Raw genomic sequence first — 23,682 nt, 5'->3', positions numbered from 1 at the left:
TGAGGTTGAGGAGGAGGTGGGGTGGGATGAGGTCAAGTGCACAAGTGGTGAGGTGTGATTTGGAGAGAAGATGAGCAAGCTCCCTTTTAGTGATTTTGGAGAGGGAAGTTATGGGGTTCGGGCATTGGTCTGGTATACAAAGGGGTTGTGGTGGTTTGACGACAAAGATTAGCCCTGTTTGGTCGATCTTATTTTTGAAGTGAGTGGCAAAGTCCTCTGCAGCGATTAGGGAACTCGGAGGGGGCAGTGTTGGGCAGAGGAGGGAGTTAAAAGTGTTGAACAACTGTTTGGGGTTGTGGGATAAGGAAGATACAAGGGTTGTGAAGTAGGCCTGTTTAGCAGAGGTGAGAGCTGATTTGAATGCGAGTGTTGCTTGTTTGAGTGCAGTGAAATCATCTTGCGAATGTGTTTTTTTCCAACGCCGTTCTGCAATTCTGGATACTTGCTGAAGCTTTTTAGTGATGTTATTGTGCCAGGGTTGTCTATTGGTTCAACGCACTCTGCTATGCATGCCAGGGGCAACCATGTCAATAGCTGATGCAAGAGTGGCATTGTAGAAACCAGTGGCAGTGTCTGTGTCGTGAGGATATGGATGCTAGTGGTAGGATAGAGTCAAAGAGTGTGTGGGTGTCTAGGTGTGCGAGGTGCCTGCATGGGTGCGCATGTTGCTGGACATGGGTGACAGGTGTGGAGGACAGGGATGAGAAAGTGAGTAGATGGTGGTCAGATAAAGCGAGAGGGGAGGTTGAGAAGTTAGATAGGGAGCAGAAATGGGTGCAGACAAGGTCTAATGTGTGTCCATCTGTGTGGGTGGCTGAGGAGGACCACTGAGTAAGTCCAAAGGATGAAGTAAGGGACAGGAGTTTGGAGGCTGCTGACTGGTGGGTGTCAATGGGGATGTTGAAATTACCCATGATGACAGTGGGAATGTCAGCAGAGAGAAAGTGAAGGAGCCAGGTTTAGAATTGGTTAATAAAGGCAGTGGTCGGGCCTGGAGGTCAGTATAGGACAACCATTTGGAGGTTGTAGGGGGAGTAGATGCGGACAGCGTGGACTTCAAAAGAAGGGAGGAAAAGGGAGGGTAGGGGTGGGATTGGGTTAAAGGTACAGTTGGAAGATAGGAGAAGGCCCACTCCTCCACCATGTTTATTGCCAGGGCGAGGAGTGTGGGTGAAGTGGAGGGCACCGTAACATGGTGCAGCAGGGGAGGCTGTGTCAGAGGATGTCAGTCAGGTTTCGGTGATGCCCAGAAAGAAAAGATTGTGAGAGGTAAAGAGGTTGTGAATCACTTGGAGTTTATTGCAGATGGAGTGGGCATTCCATAGTGACCCAGAGAGAGGGTGCAGGGTGGTGGGCATCATGGACATGGATTTGAGGTGGGCAAGATTTCAGTGTTTATATTGGGTTGGGAGTGGTAGGAGGGGGTAGTAATGGGAGGTTTGAGCTGTGGGGGTCCAGGATTGGGAGATATGTCTCCAACAGTGAGGAGAAGCAGAGAGAGACAGAGGAGGTGGGAAAAGGAGAGTGGGTGGCTTGTTTTGTGTATTATTAGGAGAGATCTGATGTTGAGGAGCAGGTGAGCAGAGGAGGTCAGGTGGGGAGGCAGGGGGGAAGGAGAGATTATTACTTGGTTAGAGGGTGCTGATGTTTGGGGATAGCGAAAGAGGCTGAGGAGTAATGGAGCCAAAACTGTTAGAGCATATGTCAGCATGATGAGTAATTGTGGTGGAAAGGGAAAGAAATTTAGTACATTTACTAACAGTGGTTAGTCTTACCTTCTGTTCAATTCTGGCTCATTTCTGGCATATTTCTGCTGTCATATTTGCTGTTATCCTTTTAGAGACATCCTTTCTGGCATATTTCTGCTGTCATATTTGCTGTTATCCTTTTAGAGACATCCTTCTAGAGACAGACCATGGTCCAGACAGACATGTGTCTCTGAATTTATAACAAGCTAAGTAGTGCACATGAAATAGGCCAGGTGTTATCAGGAGGAAGGGGCAGCAGGAAGACTGGTCACAGACACAGGAGGGGATTAATTAGAAGTCAGAAGGGAAAATGCAAGGGGAAATAGATCCAAATGGAAAGATAAAGCCAACTGTGTATTGGCATCAAGGAATTAAAATGAGAAAACATGCAGGGGAAGGAAAAAAAATAGTTGTAGCAGCCAGCAGACCTACCAGGAATAGCAGGGTATGAAAAGTTGGGTGATGTTGATGGGATTGGGGGTGCAGCCAGTGGACATACCAGGAAAAGCAGGGTGAGGAAGATCAGGAAAGTTGGGTGATAGTTCAAATGTTATACTGTTTTTTCAGCATTCTTGCAGTTTCTCATTGCATCAATGGCTCAAAAATGCCTCAAAAATGCTGTAAAAAATGTACATGCTGCAGACTTACAAAAATACTGCAAAAAAAGTCAGGAAAAAAGTTGTATGAGATTTCATAATTCTCATTGCTTTTGCTGGCACTGTAAAATGCAACTTCTTTTCCATAAGAAGCCAACTCACCCCAAAAAATAGCTGCAAAAATGCCAAATGTGAACATACCCTTAGAGTCTGTAATATTTTAAGCCGCCTAGACTCTGTATAAATATTTTCCATGTAGTGCAGCTTATCACTTTGTTTATCCAAAGTTTATGATCGAGGATGTGGACACACTGGGTTGAGTATTGACTTGATTAATGGAATCCCTGATTATCAGCCTGTAACCTTCATAAGGATATGTGCCCTTTATTGCAGGGAATCATCAGGTCACTACCCCCAGAGTACTTTTTGTTAACATTGGCTGATATACAAATAAACAGAAGACTACATAGCTAAAATCAGAACAGCAAGAAAAGGTGTAATCACATTGCAACCGGGTGCACATTTGTTAAATGTTTAGCAATGATAAATTGTTTCTGGCAAAATGTGTATCAGTATCTAATAGAGTACATTGGTAATGCTGGCAATGTTCTTTAATTTTGCAGGTGGTAAAAATGATGATTGTGGTGGTGGTGACCTTTGCAATTTGTTGGCTTCCCTATCATATATTCTTTATCGTAACTGCACTCGATATCAAAGTGGAAAGGTGGAAATATATTCAACAAATCTACTTGGCCATTTTTTGGCTGGCAATGAGTTCAACAATGTACAACCCCATAATATATTGCTGTCTAAATAAAAGGTAAGCGGTAAATGTGGGAAGACCGTGTGCTTAGATCTATCAATGAGCAAGTCTGACATGACAATTACCCTTCAAGAATAAAATCAGGCAGCAAAAGCTACTCCATAGGAAGTGAAAAATTATTTGACAAATTTCCAGACTGTGATTAATGCCTTATAATTAGTGTTAGCAGCATTTAGAGCCAATCATCTGAAATAATAAGTCTCATGTGATTCATACCCATCATAAGCTGAGACATGACACACTATTTCATTTTAACCGATAGGTAACATGTGGAATGTAGCTGCATCTTTCTCACATTTGTTTAGAAATCACAATTTAAATTTGGACTTTATTTAGAGATATGTCTGAGCTTATTTTGATTGAAATCTGCTTAATGTGTCCTAGAAAATAAATTATAAACTCATGTATTTAGTTATTAAAAAAAAAAAGGATTCACAAATATAAGGTCACCAGAACACAGTTTTAAACTGTGATAAAAGAATCTCAGTATATAGTGATTTTGCTGTATAATGTCAAAAACACGCACAAGTTGCAATCATTCTAACTTTGAAAGATAAGAAAGTTGGACACATAATGTGATATACATTACAATTTTTATTATATGGAAAGCCAGTATCTTAAAGGGGCTGTGGGGGTATCATAAAATATAGGGGAATATACTCTCTGGGATTTTCCAGCCTCCTCCATCCAGTTAACCCGTTATTTGCATCCATATTGTTCCTTATTAGTGATGAGCAAATCTACTCGTTACTCGAGATTTCTCGAGCATGCTCGGGGGTCCTCCGAGTATTTTTTAGTGCTCGGAGATTTAGTTTTTCTTGCCGCAGCTGAATGATTTACATCTGTTAGCCAGCATAAGTACATGTGGGGATTCCCTAACTACCAGGCAACCCTCACATTTACTTGTGCTGGCTAACAGATGTAAATCATTCAGTTGCGGCAAGAAAAACTAAATCTCCGAGCTCTAAAAAATACTCGGAGGACCCCCGAGCGTGCTCGAGAAATCTCGAGTAACGAGTATATTTGCTCTTCACTATTCCTTATTAATTGCATACGCTTTGTTCATCCATATTACTTTAATATCTTCCTCCCTGCGTGGAGTATCAACTGTTATATTACCTTTTCATTAAAAACCCATTAACTCTTTTTCTGCCTCCTGCTTGTCAATGCATCCCGCATACCTGCTAGAACCTTACACTCCCACAGTACATCTCCCAACAGAAATTGATTTTTTCACAACAAATCTCCCCACACAGTATAATGCCCTCAATGCCCACTACACAATAAAATGTCATACAGCCCTCCACATGGTATGATATCCTCACAGTTTCCAATACAATATTATGCCTCCATAGCCACAAATCATTATTTATGATTTATGATATTGTATGACCCCATATGAAGTATATTTCCTTCACAGCTCTCTAAATAGTATTGTCTCCACAGATCCATGCACTGTATGATGCCCCCACACCCACACAATCAGCACGATGCTTCCCACAGTACATTGCCCAACACAATATGATACCACCACACATTATGATGACCCCCACACACATTATGATGCTCCTTCACAGTCTCCCCCAGTGTCAACCCAAAATAGTATGATACACCCACACAAGCATTTTACTTGCCTGTGTGTCCTGCTCCTCTGACACAGCTGGTCTCTGCTGCCATTCATGTGACCAGAAAATGTCATGTGACCCAACAATCCATGCAATGCTTTTTCTCACATAAACTGAACTGATATCTGATGATTCCCTGCTCCATCATTGTATTCAACTATAACACATGGTTTTAACAGTTGAAGTAGGGACATATCCCCAACCTCTTGGGACAATGGAGCATACTCCCAAATTGAGGACTGTTTTGCAGCGATCTGGGACAGTTGGAAGATATGAAAATTTGAAGTGTTAAAACTGATTGTGAAAAATCATTTATATGTATGTGCATGTTTATTATAAAATATGCTTATATATTTAAAATAAATACAATTTGGCACTGTTTGCAGATACGGGTTGTATTTTTTTCTTGGAAGATAATTAGGTCCATACTATAGCTGTAACACACAGAGAATATGTGCTGTCTTTTGAAACCCACATATGTAATATCTACATTTCTTTTTCCCCCTTTATGTTTTATTTTTTACAGATTTCGTGCTGGTTTCAAAAGAGCATTCCGATGGTGTCCATTTATCGAAGTATCTAGTTATGATGAACTAGAACTCAAATCCACCAGGTTTCATCCAACAAGACAGAGCAGTCTCTACACAGTATCCAGAATGGAGTCCAGTATGACCGTTGTGTTTGATCCAAATGATGCTGAAAATACTAGATCTACTCACAGTCACAAAAAAAGAGTTACATCTAGTGAATCGACTTTAAATGGTTGTTCCCGAAAAAACTCTACAGATGTCTCAACAAATTCCATTTTCATGAGTTCACCCTGTACATCAGTAGATTGCTATTCATAAATTATAAGTAAGATAAATATTAAATATGAGCAGATCATGAAAAATTCTAATTTGCCTGTTTGAGTGGAGCTTCTCAGCAAATTTGATTCACAGAGAAGTTATTCTCTGTGAATTTAATAACCCTTGTTATGCTTTAGGGTCATTACAGACCCCAGAAAAAGATAAATTTAAGATCTAAAAAAAAAAACCTTATACTCACCTCACTGCTAATATCTCTGGACCCTCGATTTGTCAGGTCTTTTGCTTATTTTATGACCACCATCACCCTTAAATCCACAGGCCTCAAACATTAGGTTGGGACGTCTGGCTCTGACTATGTCATGACTTTATAATCTACAGCGTGACCTTGTGCACGAGTGCACCAGACCCTCCTGGGCCTCAACTGAGTATTTCAGATGGGCAATAAGAATATATGGCGATGACCAGACAGGTGATGGTAAGGAGCAGAAGGGCTGGAAAGTTTAGGGGTAAAGTGAGTATAAGGATTTTCAATCGAATATATTCGCTCATCTCTACTAAATACTGAAATAAAAAATTTATTGAAATAAGGATGCCCCAAAAGGCTATTCTAATTAATGGGAACTTGTCACCAGGATTGTCCTATATAATCTGTTGCCCCCACTTAGTCCTCCAACATTTTACAAACTTAGTAACCCAAATGCCGCATAAAGTGTCTTTTAACAATCTCCCACACTGTATCCTAATGGGTATCTAACTGTCCAATGGGAGAGTTTGGATCATTGTTATCTCCCTCTCTTTACCTGCAGTCACTGATCCTTCAACTCTGATTGACACGAATGACTTTTTTATGCGTTATCCACACAGCCCAACCAATGTATGTGCGAATGAGGAGGTTTAAGGCAGACCGCATTGCAAAATTCGTAGGAGCTGTGTGGACAACATAAGATACATTATCCACATCAATCAATGGCATACTGAAAATGGTCAGAAGTCACAATATGCACATTAGACCGCTCGCTTGCCATTAGCATACGGTGCATAACAAATATAAATTACATTGTTTGAGATTGGCAGGGCAGTGGGTTGTAGGGACATTGCTACAAAGGGCTATAAGGTGGTGGCAACAGATTGTATAGGGAAAACTGCAAGACTAGTTCCCTCTAATACTAGGAAATTTAACTGTAAAGATCAGTTTGCTTTGTTAACTTCATGCATATAAGCCTGTTGTTCCAATTTGGAAAATGGATCCTTGTGAGTCACTTATTTCTAACCTTTTAAACACATCAAGTGTCATTTGGTGAATGTAATAGCATATTCTTGGCTTGTGTACTATTTTGTGCTGTTATGTGCATTGATAGTAAATTTGATGGCATGCCTTGTGACTATTATTTTTGAATACCATTTGTAGACTGAAAAATAAAATATAACGACACAAATTTTAGAAATAACTTTTGTATCATAAATTTAATTTAAACAACAGCTTACATATATTAAATGCACACAAAAATCACTTTTTAGCTACTGTTTAGGTATTGTATTTTTCAGTTCTTATTCTTGTTATTAATACAATTGCTTAATTTAAAAGTGTCAGCGAAATTAAATATCAAATTTGTATGGAAGAGCAGAATTCATGTATATTTAGGTAAGTTTTACAAACTATAGTCTGGATTGTTTACTTGTGAAAGCCATAAGTAAAATATATTTGCAACCTATAAGCACACATTTCTGCTATTTCCATATCTAAGTGCATCCTTTCCTTTCATATATCATAGGTATATTTTTTTGTTTTAATGGAGTTTTCCTGGCTTACGATACTAATAACCTATTGTGACGCCCAGGAGACCGGGATACCCAGCACCGGACCAATGGAGTCTGTCTCTTGAGGGGGATGTCACGGGTGGCTTGACCCGGTGCTGTGGCCTCAGGCAATGCACAGTGTAAGGGGTATCATGAGGGGACAGGCACTTACTTGATCAGCAGCAGGTTCTCCCAGCGGTGACGATCCCGATCCTGGATAGATGGCTATTGTCCAAATGAAAGACTGAGGCACTGAAACGTTTAACCAGTTTACTTTAACATAAAAGGATTTACAACCAGTCCTGTCACCGGAGTCTGTATGGGAACTCTGACTTACTTTGACCCTGCCGGGGTCTTCGCCTCTTATTGTGCGCAATTTCTGTGTGGCCCTGATGCTGTATGTGAACTGGCTGCCGGCCCAATCTGTCCCCTCCGGGTCCTGGTTCGACGGGCAACCCGAGTCCTTTTATCGGTTTACCCCCTCTGGGAGTACCGCTGAACTCTGTGTCTGTTGCTGCGTCCGGCCCTAGTGAAGCTGATATCACCTCACGTTTTTCCGGTTGCTGTATTATATATAATGAATACAGCCACGGATCCGGTATCCGTCTTTGCGCCTGTTCTGGGTAGTGATTGATGCTACCCGGTTCTCACAATGTCCTTTTTCTCTATCCCTCTTCTCCTCAGGCCGGTGATTTAGGCCTGGTAACAGTCACAGGGCTGTTAGAGATTCAACTGTATGACCTCTCACTTTCAGCTCCTTAGCCCAACTGCCATTTCTTCTCTCAGACCAGAATGGATCAAGGGGAGTCTCTGGAGCTCCCCCTTCTGGCCGGAGGTGGTAGTGCAGTCTTGCTATTTTAGTATTTGTACTTACTGTCAGTAACTATTTTTGTGGCAAATACCCCTAGGGGTGCCACATTCCCCCTTAGTTAAGAACAGTACTCCGGGACTGTGGGACAATAACATTTTGAAATAACAATTAATATGTACAGAGTCTTAAAAATGAAAAGTTACAAAAACCACTCAAGGAAACAAAAATAGAGTTCTGTAAAAAAGTCACTTCAAATAGCGTCCATTAATACAGTTCTATCCTTGAAGGTATTAGGAAAGGCACTGTACTTAGTGTCCAGGAATTTAGTTCCATTTTTCCAACGGAGTTATCAATATAAAGTCTAAAGAAAGTTCAAAAAGAGCAAAAAGCAAAGTTCAAAAAGCAGTCTTTCCGGAGCTTTGATTTAGTGCCTCCGGGCTGATAAAAAGTTCAAGAATATGCAATAAGTTCATACAGACAAGTCTCTGTAGGCACTAGGCTTAAACGTTGCAGACTGATAACAATGACTATACTACATTTTCTGTTTAACTATATACGGCATAACATATATACAATTCACATTATGAACTTTATAGTTGGTAATCTGCATACCTGGCCGGTAATTGACCCTGGGTACTACGCTGTGATCTACGTAATAGCGGTGTCTCTTCATGTGGTGTACTACTGTCTACTGCGGATGTAGTATCTGCCCGCTCTGCTAAAGATAATTCCACGACTATGGAGTTGGCAAGTCCACCGTGAATGGGATTACTCTGACCAGGAATCTGTTCTTCCTGGCCTGGAACCTCCTGTAGTACGGGGTCAGCCTCTTCCTGTCTTGGGACTTCTGGTATTGGGTTCGGTGTTGGGTAAAAGGCCACCATGGGAACCACTACTGCACCATGGTATGTTAGTAGGGTTTTGGGAAAGTCTCCTATACAGGTGTGATACACTTCCTCTTCTTTTTCCTTTACTGGTTGAACCTGTATGGGTTGAATAACTTCTGGTTCTGGCTGGACAACGTCTGGCTCTTTCAATGCTTCCGGACACAATTTAAGATTGTCTCTTGACACTAGTACAGATGTTAAGCCTCCGTTTTTGCTAATGAGACACATTTTAGGATTATCCACTCTTGTTGGTAAAACTGTGTAGGGTACGGCTTCCCATTGATTGTCCAGTTTATTGGTTCGACGATTTCTCTTGAGCACTTGGTCACCCGGTCTTAATGGGGTCGCTAGAGCATTCTGGTTGAAAGTTCGCTCTTGTCTTTCTCTAGTTTGCTGAAGGCTTCTTTCCACACTCTCTTGCACTTGGCGATACTGCTTTTGCCGTATGATATCCCAATTGGAGTCTTGAACTTCTGCGTCTGGTTTCAGAATTCCCATTTCTAGATCGATTGGTAATTGGCCGGGTCTTGCACGCATAAGGTAAGCTGGGGTGCAGTTGGTGGAGCTCACCGGGACATGATTATACAGATCCACCAAGTCAGGCAATTTCTCTGGCCATTGATTCCTTTCTGTCTCAGGTAAAGTCTTTAGTAGGTCTATTACAATATGGTTCATCTTCTCGCATAAGCCGTTTGTTTGTGGATGATAGGCCGTCGTCCGGATCTTTTTGCAACCATACATATTACAGAATTCTCTGAAGATCTCTGATTCAAAGGCTGTACCTTGGTCGGTGAGAACCTGTTCCGGATATCCATGGGGTCTACAAAAGTACGTTTGGAACGCTTTGGCTGCTGTTTTTGCTGTCAGATCTTTTACGGGTACTACTACCAAGAAACGTGAATAATGGTCCACGATGGTCAAGGCATAGACATAGCCGGACCGGCTTGGTGTCAACTTCACGTGGTCCATGGCTACAAGTTCAAGTGGTTGTTTGGTGATTATGGGCTGCAGTGGTGCTCTTTGGTTCTTTTGATCGTTTCTTCTGAGGTTGCACGGGCCACAATTTCTGCACCACTGTTCGATTGATTTTCTCATCCCGACCCAATAAAATCTTTCTCTTAGAAGTACTTCTAACTTTTTCCAACCGAAGTGACCAGCACCATTATGGTAAGCTTCGAGGACCATCTTCACATCTTGTTTAGGCACAATAATCTGCCAAACCAATTCATGTGTTTTCGGATTGGTGTATCTTCTACAGAGCTTCCCTTGATACAGGAACATTTTGCCTCTCTCTTTCCAGAGTTGATGCGTCTCTTCTGGGGCATCCTCATCGGGATATGCACTTTGCTCAGTCAACAGTTCCTTCACCAACTTCACAGCCGGATTGCTGTCTTGGGTGTCAGCCCATCTATGGTGTGCTAACGGATTAAAATTCACCTCTTGTTGTTTCTGATAGGTACTTGACTGATGATGTTTTGCCTTGGGACGATGGAAGGCTGGTAGTTCAATTTCTTCAAGCTCCCCCGTTTCCTCTTCTACATCTCTCAAGTGTGGCATCCGGGATAGGGCATCGGCATTTCCATTCTTGCGACCTGCTCGATACTTGATTATGAAGTTGTAATTAGATAACCGGGCTATCCATCGCTGTTCTAACGCACCTAATTTGGCTGTGTCCAGGTGGGTCAACGGATTGTTGTCAGTATAGACAATAAATTCTGCAGCGGCCAGATAGTGTTTGAAACACTCCGTCACAGCCCAAACTACTGCCAGTAGTTCCAATTTGAAGGAGCTGTAATTTTCTGAATTTCTTTCAGTAGGCCGGAGCTTTCTACTTGCAAAGGCGATGACTTTCTCCCGACCTTCTTGCTTTTGTGACAGCACCGCTCCTAGTCCCACATTACTGGCATCGGTGTAGAGGATGAAAGGTTGATGGTAATCTGGGTATGCCAGAACCTCTTCTCCAGTTAGTGCCTTCTTTAGTTGTTCAAAGGAGTCTTCCCTTTCGTCGTTCCACTGAAAAGGAGGGTTTCGGTTTGAAGGTTTCTTCGTCTGCCCTACCAAGGTGTCTTGCAAGGGTGCTGCCAACTTGGTAAATCCTTTTATAAATCTGCGATAGTAACCCACCAATCCCAGGAATTGTCTCACTTCTTTTGCGCTGGTAGGTCTTGGCCAATCCCTTATGGCGCTTATTTTCTCGGGATCTGGTGCTACTCCCTCCGAGCTCACGATGTGTCCCAGGTACTGTACCTTTGGCTTGAGAAGGTGACATTTGGATGGCTTGACTTTCATGCCATACCTGGATAAGGCTTCGAACACTTCTGCCAGGTCTATTAAGTGTTGTTCGTAAGTCTTTGAGTAGACGATCACATCATCTAGGTACAGGAGGACGGTCTCGAAGTTCTTGTGTCCGAGGCAGCATTCCATCAGCCGCTGGAAGGTACCGGATGCGTTGCAGAGTCCGAACGGCATGCGATTAAATTCACATAGACCCATTGGTGTGGTGAATGCCGTCTTTTTCTTATCTCTCTCAGCCACAGGGACTTGCCAATACCCGCTTGTTAAGTCTAAGGTGGAAAAATAATTAGCAGATTTCAAAGCAGTTAAGGACTCTTCTATCCTAGGCAAGGGGTAGGCGTCTTTATGGGTGATGTTATTAATCTTCCGGTAGTCTACGCACATTCTCATGGTTCCGTCCTTTTTTTTGACAATCACTAGAGGGGCCGCCCAGGGGCTACAGCTGTCTCTTATTACCCCGGCCTGTTTCATTTCCCTCAGCATATCTTTTGCACATTGATAGTGAGCGGGCGGTATGGGTCTATATCTTTCTTTTATTGGGGGATGGTCACCTGTGGGGATTGTGTGTTCTACCCCTTCTATCCGTCCGAAGTCCAATGGGTGTTTACTGAAGACTTGTTCATATTCCGTCACTAGCCTATACACCCCTTGTTTTTGATGGGTAGGTGTTGAATTTATGCCCACGTGTAGCTGTTGGCACCAATCCTCCATTTCTCCATCTGAGCCATTGCCTTCCACCTGACAGGTTGGTTCTAAGGGCTCAATGGTTGTGATGGCATTGTTGTCAACAGTATATAGCTTTGCCATTGTAGCATACCTTGGCAAAGTGACCTCTTCCTCTCCACAGTTCAAAAGTCGTACCGGCACTCGTCCCCGGTGTACCTCGACTATCCCTCGTGCTGTGAGTATAGTGGGCCTGCTGTCGGTGTACACTGGTTCTATTAAGGCTTGATAATCTCGTCCCTTAGTACCAATGGCTGCTCTACACCATACCAGCATTTCTGTTTTTGGTGGGATTACAATAGACGTTGGATCACTTACCCTCACACTGCCGATTTCTCCACCTGCAACTTCTACCTGTTGCCTTAACATCAATACTTTTATTTCCCTCCGGAGAACTCTCTGCTGGCAGGATTGGGCAGTTTCAGCAATTTGCTGTAAGACAGAAATGACTTCGGAAAAGCAGTTCTCTAACACATTCATTCCTATCAATACAGTTGTTTCACAGTTCCGCCGGTCAACATCAACAACAATTATACCCTGTTTCTTCAGTTCTACTTTACCAATCTTTATGGTCATCTCCCTGAATCCTAGTTTCGGTACCAACTTACCATTACTGGCCCATATATCTAGTTCAACATCAGAGGGCCCTTTATCAATATCTGCATCAGCCCAGTACCTCTTATAAAGGATATACGGTATAGATGAAATCTGGGAACCTGTGTCCAGCAAAGCGTTGAGGGGAATTCCGTCCAGCACGATAGGGATAATGGGTCGTCCTCCGATGTACCTGTCGTGCCAGGGTGTTGGGCCTTGAAAGTTCATTCCTGCGAAGCGGCCCGCATTCCCAGGGGATTCCCGTTTAAATCACAATCTCGTGCAAAGTGGCCCGGCTGCTGGCAACGGCGGCAAATGGGCTGTCCATCCGGTTGGTAGCGGTCGCGGGGTCATCCTCTCCATGTCGGGTATCTCCGGGGTCTCATCCATGGAACATCCTCTCTACAGTTTGCCAACTCCATCTTGTGTCCTCTCATCTCCTGCATGGTTTTAGCCATTGAAGCAACAACATCAGCTAAAGAGTCAAGCTTTTGTTGAAGAGCCTCATTAGTACTGGGCCCCAGGGGCTTAGCAATGGCCCCAGACATAGCTGATGTCACTGGCACTCCCTGTTGTTGAGGTGCCTCTGCCATGGGTTGCGCAGGATCCTGATCCCGAGGTGCCTCTGCCAGCTGGAGACGTATAGCGCTCTCCTTTAATTGGGCAAATGTCAATTCAGGGTTCTTAAAAACAAGCATGCTCACATGCCCCCGGTGAGAAGGGGTGTAGAGTCCCTCAATAAATTGATCTCTTAGCAGTTTATCCGCTCCGGTGTTAAAAATGGGTTCAGCCAGTGTAAGTGATTTAAGGGCTTCCTGCAGGTTTAAGGCAAAGTCTCTCACGCCCTCATTAGCTTTTTGTTTGCAATTAAAGAATCGTATTTTAGCTTTGCTGCTGGCCGTGGTTTCAAATGTAGCTTTTAATCCAGCAAATATGCGTTCAACAGTGCCTTTTAGATCAGCTGCCCAAGCTGTGACTTCTCGCTTAGCATGGCCACTTAACTGCATCATCAGGAGACTAACACGCTGAACTTCACCCACAGGGAACATGTCAAAATGGGCCAGCATCTTTTCTCTGAAATCGTCAAGGGTATTAGGCTCACCTTCATACATTGGAAGCCATGGGCCACCCGGGGTATATGGCATCAGCACCGGCATGATGGGCACCACTCCTTGCACCGCTGCGCTGCCGGACTCTCTATTGACACTCTGTCTTTTAGCTGCATTAGCGTTGCCGGGTGCTGCGGCGTCTCCGTGCTGCGACATACTGTGCCCCCTTAGTTAATCCGGACCCTTCCGGTCCTCCACTTCCGTCGGGATAGTGTAGATTCGTTCCGCTGTGCAGCAGGATCAATTTTCCCCTTGCTCTGATGTCAGAGCGCTCAGCTTGGTGCCGCCCACAATGACACGCCCCCTGCTGCTCCCACCCACCGTGCTCTGTAATGGCGGATTCTGAAGTTTTTCAGTTAGACTGGGGCTCAGGTGATGGCGTAGCTCAATTAACAGTCTCGTGCCTAACGGTTATGAAGTGATTACCTCAGGGGATGGCGGCCATCTTTACTCCATTATAACCAATGGGGAAAAGTCACTTTCAATAGTTTTCAATGGGGAATGGATTTTTCTTTAATAAAGTCAATTTTCAAGATTTTTCATCCCAGTTTTCACAGTTTTGGGCTCCAATCACGGCACACAATACCCGGTATACGGGCTGGCTAGATCCTGTTCGTGACGCCAATTGTGACGCCCAGGAGACCGGGATACCCAGCACCGGACCAATGGAGTCTGTCTCTTGAGGGGGATGTCACGGGTGGCTTGACCCGGTGCTGTGGCCTCAGGCAATGCACAGTGTAAGGGGTATCATGAGGGGACAGGCACTTACTTGATCAGCAGCAGGTTCTCCCAGCGGTGACGATCCCGATCCTGGATAGATGGCTATTGTCCAAATGAAAGACTGAGGCACTGAAACGTTTAACCAGTTTACTTTAACATAAAAGGATTTACAACCAGTCCTGTCACCGGAGTCTGTATGGGAACTCTGAGTTACTTTGACCCTGCCGGGGTCTTCGCCTCTTATTGTGCGCAATTTCTGTGTGGCCCTGCTGCTGTATGTGAACTGGCTGCCGGCCCAATCTGTCCCCTCCGGGTCCTGGTTCGACGGGCAACCCGAGTCCTTTTATCGGTTTACCCCCTCTGGGAGTACCGCTGAACTCTGTGTCTGTTGCTGCGTCCGGCCCTAGTGAAGCTGATATCACCTAAACCAGGGATTCAAGCTTCAGGAGGCTAATTTGCATATTCCAGGTGCCTTCTGGGAGAAGCGAAGTCTCCCTAAGCTAGAAGATCGTTGGGTACAGCCGGGACCAGCTGCTTCGAAAGCATCACCAAACCAGGGATTCAAGCTTCAGGAGGCTAATTTGCATATTCCAGGTGCCTTCTCGGAGAAGCGAAGTCTCCCTAAGCTAGAAGATCGTTGGGTACAGCCGGGACCAGCTGCTTCGAAAGCATCACCAAACCAGGGATTCAAGCTTCAGGAGGCTAATTTGCATATTCCAGGTGCCTTCTGGGAGAAGCGAAGTCTCCCTAAGCTAGAAGATCGTTGGGTACAGCCGGGACCAGCTGCTTCGAAAGCATCACCAAACCAGGGATTCAAGCTTCAGGAGGCTAATTTGCATATTCCAGGTGCCTTCTGGGAGAAGCGAAGTCTCCCTAAGCTAGAAGATCGTTGGGTACAGCCGGGACCAGCTGCTTCGAAAGCATCACCAAACCGCGCGCCGTACGGCGCGCAAATTTTTGCCTGTAGGACATTATTGCAAGAGAGCTTGGCTGAGTAGATTACACAAGAAGGAAAACACACAGCAAGTCAGCAGGATCTAGGAGCAACATGGCAGATGTGACAACCTACATGGTGAGCTGCAGCATGTGCTACATGTTCACAGATCGACCAGAAGAAGAATCCAATTTCACCTGTCAGAAGTGTAGACTAGTGGCCCTTTTAGAAGAAAAGGTGCGGGGTCTGGAAGAAAGAATAGCAACTTTGAAACTCATCAAAGAGAATGAAGACTTTCTAGACAGAACAGAAGCATCTCTACTGGTCACAGAAGGTGCAAAAAGTGTCAGAGAACCTCCAAAAGCAGATGAGTGGAAGCATGTGACCAAAAGAAGCAAGAAGACCATGGAGAAATCACCAACCACACAACTGAAGAACCAATATCAAATCTTTGTAGAGGATGAAGATGGCACACCTAAGAATGAAGCAATACCAGCAAGCAAAAAAGAAAAGGGCACACAGCAACAAGTGACAGCAAAAAGTACAGCCAAGAAGCAACGAAGAGTGGTGGTGGTGGGAGACTCACTACTGAGAGGCACCGAAGCAGCCATCTGCAGACCGGACATAACTGCAAGAGAAGTATGCTGCCTTCCAGGTGCGATGATCAAGGATGTGACCGATAGGATACCAAAGCTCTTCAGCTCCAAGGACGTCCACCCATTTCTTCTGATACATGTTGGCACCAATGACACGGCAAGGAAGGACCTACCGACAATCTGCAAGGACTTTGAAGAGTTGGGGAAGAAAGTAAAGGAACTGGATGCACAGGTAGTTTTTTCTTCTATCCTTCCAGTAGACGGGCATGGCACCAGGAGATGGAACAGGATCCTTGATGCAAACAACTGGCTAAGACGATGGTGCAGACAACAAGGATTTGGATTCCTGGACCACGGTGTGAATTACTAGTATGATGGACTCCTCGCCAGAGACGGACTACATCTCAACAAACCTGGGAAACACACATTCGCCAGAAGACTCGCTACACTCATCAGGAGGGCGTTAAACTAGAAGAAGAGGGGACGGGAAGAAAAACATTAGACTCGAACAAAGACGACCCAGGAAAACATACTCAGAAGGGAGGTAAGAACATTTCTAAAACAATCCACAGTGAGGAGATTGGAACAAAACAAAATCCTCTAAACTGCATGCTCGCAAACGCCAGAAGCCTGACAAACAAGATGGAAGAACTAGAAGCAGAAATATCTACAGGTAACTTTGACATAGTGGGAATAACCGAGACATGGTTAGATGAAAGCTATGACTGGGCAGTTAACTTACAGGGTTACAGTCTGTTTAGAAAGGATCGTAAAAATCGGAGAGGAGGAGGGGTTTGTCTCTATGTAAAGTCTTGTCTAAAGTCCACTTTAAGGGAGGATATTAGCGAAGGGAATGAGGATGTCGAGTCCATATGGGTTGAAATTCATGGAGGGAAAAATGGTAACAAAATTCTCATTGGGGTCTGTTACAAACCCCCAAATATAACAGAAAGCATGGAAAGTCTACTTCTAAAGCAGATAGATGAAGCTGCAACCCATAATGAGGTCCTGGTTATGGGGGACTTTAACTACCCGGATATTAACTGGGAAACAGAAACCTGTGAAACCCATAAAGGCAACAGGTTTCTGCTAATAACCAAGAAAAATTATCTTTCACAATTGGTGCAGAATCCAACCAGAGGAGCAGCACTTTTAGACCTAATACTATCTAATAGACCTGACAGAATAACAAATCTGCAGGTGGTTGGGCATTTAGGAAATAGCGACCACAATATTGTGCAGTTTCACCTGTCTTTCACTAGGGGGACTTGTCAGGGAGTCACAAAAACATTGAACTTTAGGAAGGCAAAGTTTGAACAGCTTAGAGATGCCCTTAATCTGGTAGACTGGGACAATATCCTCAGAAATGAGAATACAGATAATAAATGGGAAATGTTTAAGAACATCCTAAATAGGCAGTGTAAGCGGTTTATACCTTGTGGGAATAAAAGGACTAGAAATAGGAAAAACCCAATGTGGCTAAACAAAGAAGTAAGACAGGCAATTAACAGTAAAAAGAAAGCATTTGCACTACTAAAGCAGGATGGCACCATTGACGCTCTAAAAAACTATAGGGAGAAAAATACTTTATCTAAAAAACTAATTAAAGCTGCCAAAAAGGAAACAGAGAAGCACATTGCTAAGGAGAGTAAAACTAATCCCAAACTGTTCTTCAACTATATCAATAGTAAAAGAATAAAAACTGAAAATGTAGGCCCCTTAAAAAATAGTGAGGAAAGAATGGTTGTAGATGACGAGGAAAAAGCTAACATATTAAACACCTTCTTCTCCACGGCATTCACGGTGGAAAATGAAATGCTAGGTGAAATCCCAAGAAACAATGAAAACCCTATATTAAGGGTCACCAATCTAACCCAAGAAGAGGTGCGAAACCGGCTAAATAAGATTAAAATAGATAAATCTCCGGGTCCGGATGGCATACACCCACGAGTACTAAGAGAACTAAGTAATGTAATAGATAAACCATTATTTCTTATTTTTAGTGACTCTATAGCGACAGGGTCTGTTCCGCAGGACTGGCGCATAGCAAATGTGGTGCCAATATTCAAAAAGGGCTCTAAAAGTGAACCTGGAAATTATAGGCCAGTAAGTCTAACCTCTATTGTTGGTAAAATATTTGAAGGGTTTCTGAGGGATGTTATTCTGGATTATCTCAATGAGAATAACTGTTTAACTCCATATCAGCATGGGTTTATGAGAAATCGCTCCTGTCAAACCAATCTAATCAGTTTTTATGAAGAGGTAAGCTATAGACTGGACCACGGTGAGTCATTGGACGTGGTATATCTCGATTTTTCCAAAGCGTTTGATACCGTGCCGCACAAGAGGTTGGTACACAAAATGAGAATGCTTGGTCTGGGGGAAAATGTGTGTAAATGGGTTAGTAACTGGCTTAGTGATAGAAAGCAGAGGGTGGTTATAAATGGTATAGTCTCTAACTGGGTCGCTGTGACCAGTGGGGTACCGCAGGGGTCAGTATTGGGACCTGTTCTCTTCAACATATTCATTAATGATGTGGTAGAAGGTTTACACAGTAAAATATCGATATTTGCAGATGATACAAAACTATGTAAAGCAGTTAATACAAGAGAAGATAGTATTCTGCTACAGATGGATCTGGATAAGTTGGAAACTTGGGCTGAAAGGTGGCAGATGAGGTTTAACAATGATAAATGTAAGGTTATACACATGGGAAGAGGGAATCAATATCACCATTACACACTGAACGGGAAACCACTGGGTAAATCTGACAGGGAGAAGGACTTGGGGATCCTAGTTAATGATAAACTTACCTGGAGCAGCCAGTGCCAGGCAGCAGCTGCCAAGGCAAACAGGATCATGGGGTGCATTAAAAGAGGTCTGGATACACATGATGAGAGCATTATACTGCCTCTGTACAAATCCCTAGTTAGACCGCACATGGAGTACTGTGTCCAGTTTTGGGCACCGGTGCTCAGGAAGGATATAATGGAACTAGAGAGAGTACAAAGGAGGGCAACAAAATTAATAAAGGGGATGGGAGAACTACAATACCCAGATAGATTAGCGAAATTAGGATTATTTAGTCTAGAAAAAAGACGACTGAGGGGCGATCTAATAACCATGTATAAGTATATAAGGGGACAATACAAATATCTCGCTGAGGATCTGTTTATATCAAGGAAGGTGACGGGCACAAGGGGGCATTCTTTGCGTCTGGAGGAGAGAAGGTTTTTCCACCAACATAGAAGAGGATTCTTTACTGTTAGGGCAGTGAGAATCTGGAATTGCTTGCCTGAGGAGGTGGTGATGGCGAACTCAGTCGAGGGGTTCAAGAGAGGCCTGGATGTCTTCCTGGAGCAGAACAATATTGTATCATACAATTATTAGGTTCTGTAGAAGGACGTAGATCTGGGTATTTATTATGATGGAATATAGGCTGAACTGGATGGACAAATGTCTTTTTTCGGCCTTACTAACTATGTTACTATGTTACTATGTTACCTCACGTTTTTCCGGTTGCTGTATTATATATAATGAATACAGCCACGGATCCGGTATCCGTCTTTGCGCCTGTTCTGGGTAGTGATTGATGCTACCCGGTTCTCACAATGTCCTTTTTCTCTATCCCTCTTCTCCTCAGGCCGGTGATTTAGGCCTGGTAACAGTCACAGGGCTGTTAGAGATTCAACTGTATGACCTCTCACTTTCAGCTCCTTAGCCCAACTGCCAGTTCTTCTCTCAGACCAGAATGGATCAAGGGGAGTCTCTGGAGCTCCCCCTTCTGGCCGGAGGTGGTAGTGCAGTCTTGCTATTTTAGTATTTGTACTTACTGTCAGTAACTATTTTTGTGGCAAATACCCCTAGGGGTGCCACATTATCAATAAGATTGGTCATTAATTTCAGATAGGTCAGGGGGCGACACCCAGAACCCTTACAGATAATCTGTTTACTGCTCCTCGGACAGCTGGATCTGCACAATGTGCAAAACTAGAACAGCACAGCTCCATTCACTGAGTAAGGCCGGGATCACACATGCGAGAAACACGTCCGTGTCTCGCATGTGAAATCCTAGCACTGGCGCCGGCACTCCAGAGCGGAGCGTGCGGCTCCATGTGTTGTTATGCGGCCGCACGCTCCGCTCTGGAGTGCCGGCGCCAGAGGAGGGATTTCACATGCGAGACACGGACGTGTTTCTCGCATGTGTGATCCCGGCCTAATGGCCAGTCTCTGTTACTGAAGCTCAGCTGCTATTCAAATGAATATGAGCTAAGCTGCAGCACCTGAGAAAGATCACTACATACTGTATGGAGCCGCACTCGCCTTACATTCATCAGTAGGGAGGACTGGGTGTTAGATCTCCATTATTCTTATATTGGTGGCATATTGAAAGGATAGGTTATCGATATTGTAAGAATCTAAATTGGCCCAATGAGTAATGAGTGTTTTTTTTTACCAAATAAAATTTATCCCATATAAAAAAAGTATAGGAACATATAGAGCAAGACTCTATTTCAGTTTATCAAAAATATGAATTATTTATTCATTCATAATGTCATTATACAATCTTAATAAAAAGATATCAAATTCAGGGAAAACACTCATGATGCGGAAAAAGATAAGATTTGATGGTAAACTGCTGTGTTGTCAAGTGATTACAAGTGTATGCATAACTCCATGAGTCAAAATATGCATAGTGAATATTTATCATTATCATTATATAAATGCAAATGTATGCATAATCCCATGAACATAATAAACTGCGCAAAGAATCTTCATTCCTTTGCAAAGAACAAAAATAATCTCACAACTAAAAAAGTGCTTAGTGCAATGTAAACCACCATATCAGAGCATATAGCAGGCTATACACAGAAAAATCCCTGAAACGTAGAAATCGCTTGATTGTGGTAGTAATGCATACTCAATAGTAGTAAAGCATGTTCTCTTGAAGGTCAATTTGGAAGAAGTTTAGAACAAACACTTAAACTCTCAAATAAGAACAAATCTTGTTACCATTCAGTATTTCACTTTGCCTTCCACAGTAAGGGCTTTAAAAATATAGTAAACCTGAAAGAACCATTTCACTAATTTTCTTACGCTCATTTCTATTTACTATGCTAAAAAAATTATTCAGCTCAGAATATGACATTGTAATAATCATTTTAAGATTTTCACTTTTCATTTCTGACTTTTAGAACGTATAAGTCTTTTTAAAGGGCTCTGGAGGTAATTGATGGCATAGCATATTTTACATTTTGATATGATAATGATATCACCTTTTGGATTTAACCAGATACAGTGCCCCATTTTCTGTTCTCCAGCATCTGGTAATGCAGTTCAGTTTCTTTTCAGGTTTATTTACCGGAAAATACTTCACTTTTCAACAATGAAGAATATATTTTCCTTTAAGCACCCATTTTTTTGCTAAACTTGCTAAAAATGAAATACTAAAAAGTATGAGAAATCAGCACAATTTCTGGCACAGGAAACACTACACTTAATATGTAGAATTTTAGTTCTCAACTATATAATGTTCCAAAAAAGAATATTGGTGGTAAAAAGAGTTGTCCATGATTAAGATAATAATGACCAAACTTAGGTTAGGTCATCAATATAACCTCAGTAGAGTACCAATTAAATAAATAGTAGCTGAGCTGTACCAAAATCAGTATTCTGGAAAATGTTGATTTTTTTTTGTAATTTGCTCTGAACAAATTCAGTTAAATGAACTGTAGATCTGAACAGTAGAAGACAGATAAAAGGTTAAAAAAAAACTTCATCATTCATCTCCCCAGCTGCCCTCACTGCTCTCTGTCCACCTTCCTTCTTGATCACCACACTTCCATTGCGCCGCATCTCCAGCTTGGTGTTCTTTGTGGACTTGGACTTCTCATTGCGAGCAGGCACTGGAACACACTGCCCATGCTCAGTGACTTTTGGGGCTTGGTCGTGGCCAGAAGTCCTGGCATAGAGTGAACACCAGGTCAAAGATGTAGAGTGACAGAGGTATAGAGAAATGCAGAGTGGGCAGGAAGCAGCTAGGGTGAGCGGTGATGTGAGTAGGAGGCTTGTTTTTTACCTCTTATGTTTATTATGCTCTGGGGTTTGGAGAGATCATACAGCATAGTAGTGAACATTCAATTTGCAGAGAATAACTTTGCTGCAAATTGAATTTACTGGCAAAACCTGAACAATTTGTTGAATTCAACTTTGTCAGATCTGCTCATCTCTAATTCTGGAAGCTAATCAACTAATATGTCACAATTTTGATAAACCAAGCTCAACGTCCCATGGCTTTCCTATACGGTATGTCTGTAATGGAGCAGGTTCCAACATTCCTTGCAAAATTGATGACTTACTAATAAATTTTAAGTAAAAGATGCCAGTGCTTTAACAATTTTAGACAGTTGGGTCTGCCAGTGGGGAGACCGCTAATTTAGTTGTAATATTGAATATAATGTTGCAATTTGAACTGTAATTTATTGTCCAAAAGAAAATTGATTTTTCAGAATAAATTTAATGTAATTTCAAATGAAACATATACAACAGTAAACATAGTTATTTTCTTTAGTCATATGGCCAAGTATCAGAAAAGGAAAAATATGTATAAAATATGTGAATTATACTATTGAGTAGAAGAACGTGATGACTGATCCAAATATATACATATCACTTGGCAGAGTACTGTTACATGAACTGAATCTAAGTATGCTTTGTACTGTAATTAGCTAGCTTCATCCATAAAGGTATTTTAAAGGCAATTTAGTTTGAAATTGTTGGCAACGTTTAGCAACTGCCTTTCAGCTTTACTACAAAGAATATACTTATGCATATTGGCAACTTGTAAATTCCAAATTCTGTAAAATCATAGGCGGGTGCTCATCCATGCTGAACTCTTTCCAAATTAATCTTAAGATGTGATATGAATTTGCACAATAGTATCTAAATCTTATCTAAACGACAAATCCGACCTCAAAAAAATCATATTAAAATTGTATTGCATACACATTTTTTGTGTTTATTTCCTTGATTCTCTCATGTTAATATCAGCCTTCAAGAGCATGGAAACATTTTCATAAATTAATGTCAAAAAAATAATTCTGACAACATATTGTTATATATTTCATAACATGAGTTAGAAAAAAAAAAATAATCAGTACATGTATATTTTGTAATGGTTTGCAAGTATTTGCTAATGACTATCCAGTGGTCTAAAATTGTTTGATTTTATGTGTTAATAAGAAATAGTTTCTGTATTTCATTAATTTGCTATTTTGTTTGATATTAAACACCAAAAAGAATGCATTGTGCATTATATAATTTTAAGTTTTATATGCATTTTATTTGCAAGCACATTTTATATATTTTAGTGTTAAAGTTTTATATAATTTGTAACCAAGCCTATATTCAGATATGTTCATTGGCTTTAGAATATATTGTGTCTTATAATAACAATGTGATATAATGAAATAAAGAACAAAATGTTCATGAGAGCAAATAATTATGTGTATTGGATTGAAGAAGTCTTATTCCCGTCTCATTTAGAACAGAAAATTGACTTCAAAAGAAGATGAAAACAAACAAACATAAATCCAGATGTCACTTGATCAAAGAC

General features: G+C 42.2%; 1 protein-coding gene across 1 annotated transcript in view; it reads left to right on the top strand.

Annotated features, from left to right (window-relative positions):
- Window positions 1-7,013, top strand: part of TACR3 (tachykinin receptor 3) — a 216,840-nt gene extending 209,827 nt beyond the window's left edge. Inside the window, exons 4-5 of the mRNA XM_069743669.1 lie at window positions 2,968-3,164; window positions 5,319-7,013. Coding sequence (XP_069599770.1) covers window positions 2,968-3,164; window positions 5,319-5,640 — 519 coding nt within the window. The 3' untranslated portion in view covers window positions 5,641-7,013. The remainder of the gene's footprint in view (window positions 1-2,967; window positions 3,165-5,318) is intronic.
- The last annotated feature ends 16,669 nt before the right edge of the window (window positions 7,014-23,682 follow it).

Source organism: Ranitomeya imitator, chromosome 1, assembly GCF_032444005.1.
Source record: "Ranitomeya imitator isolate aRanImi1 chromosome 1, aRanImi1.pri, whole genome shotgun sequence".
Taxonomy (NCBI): Eukaryota; Metazoa; Chordata; class Amphibia; order Anura; family Dendrobatidae; genus Ranitomeya; species Ranitomeya imitator.
This window is presented reverse-complemented; position numbering and strand designations above follow the sequence as displayed.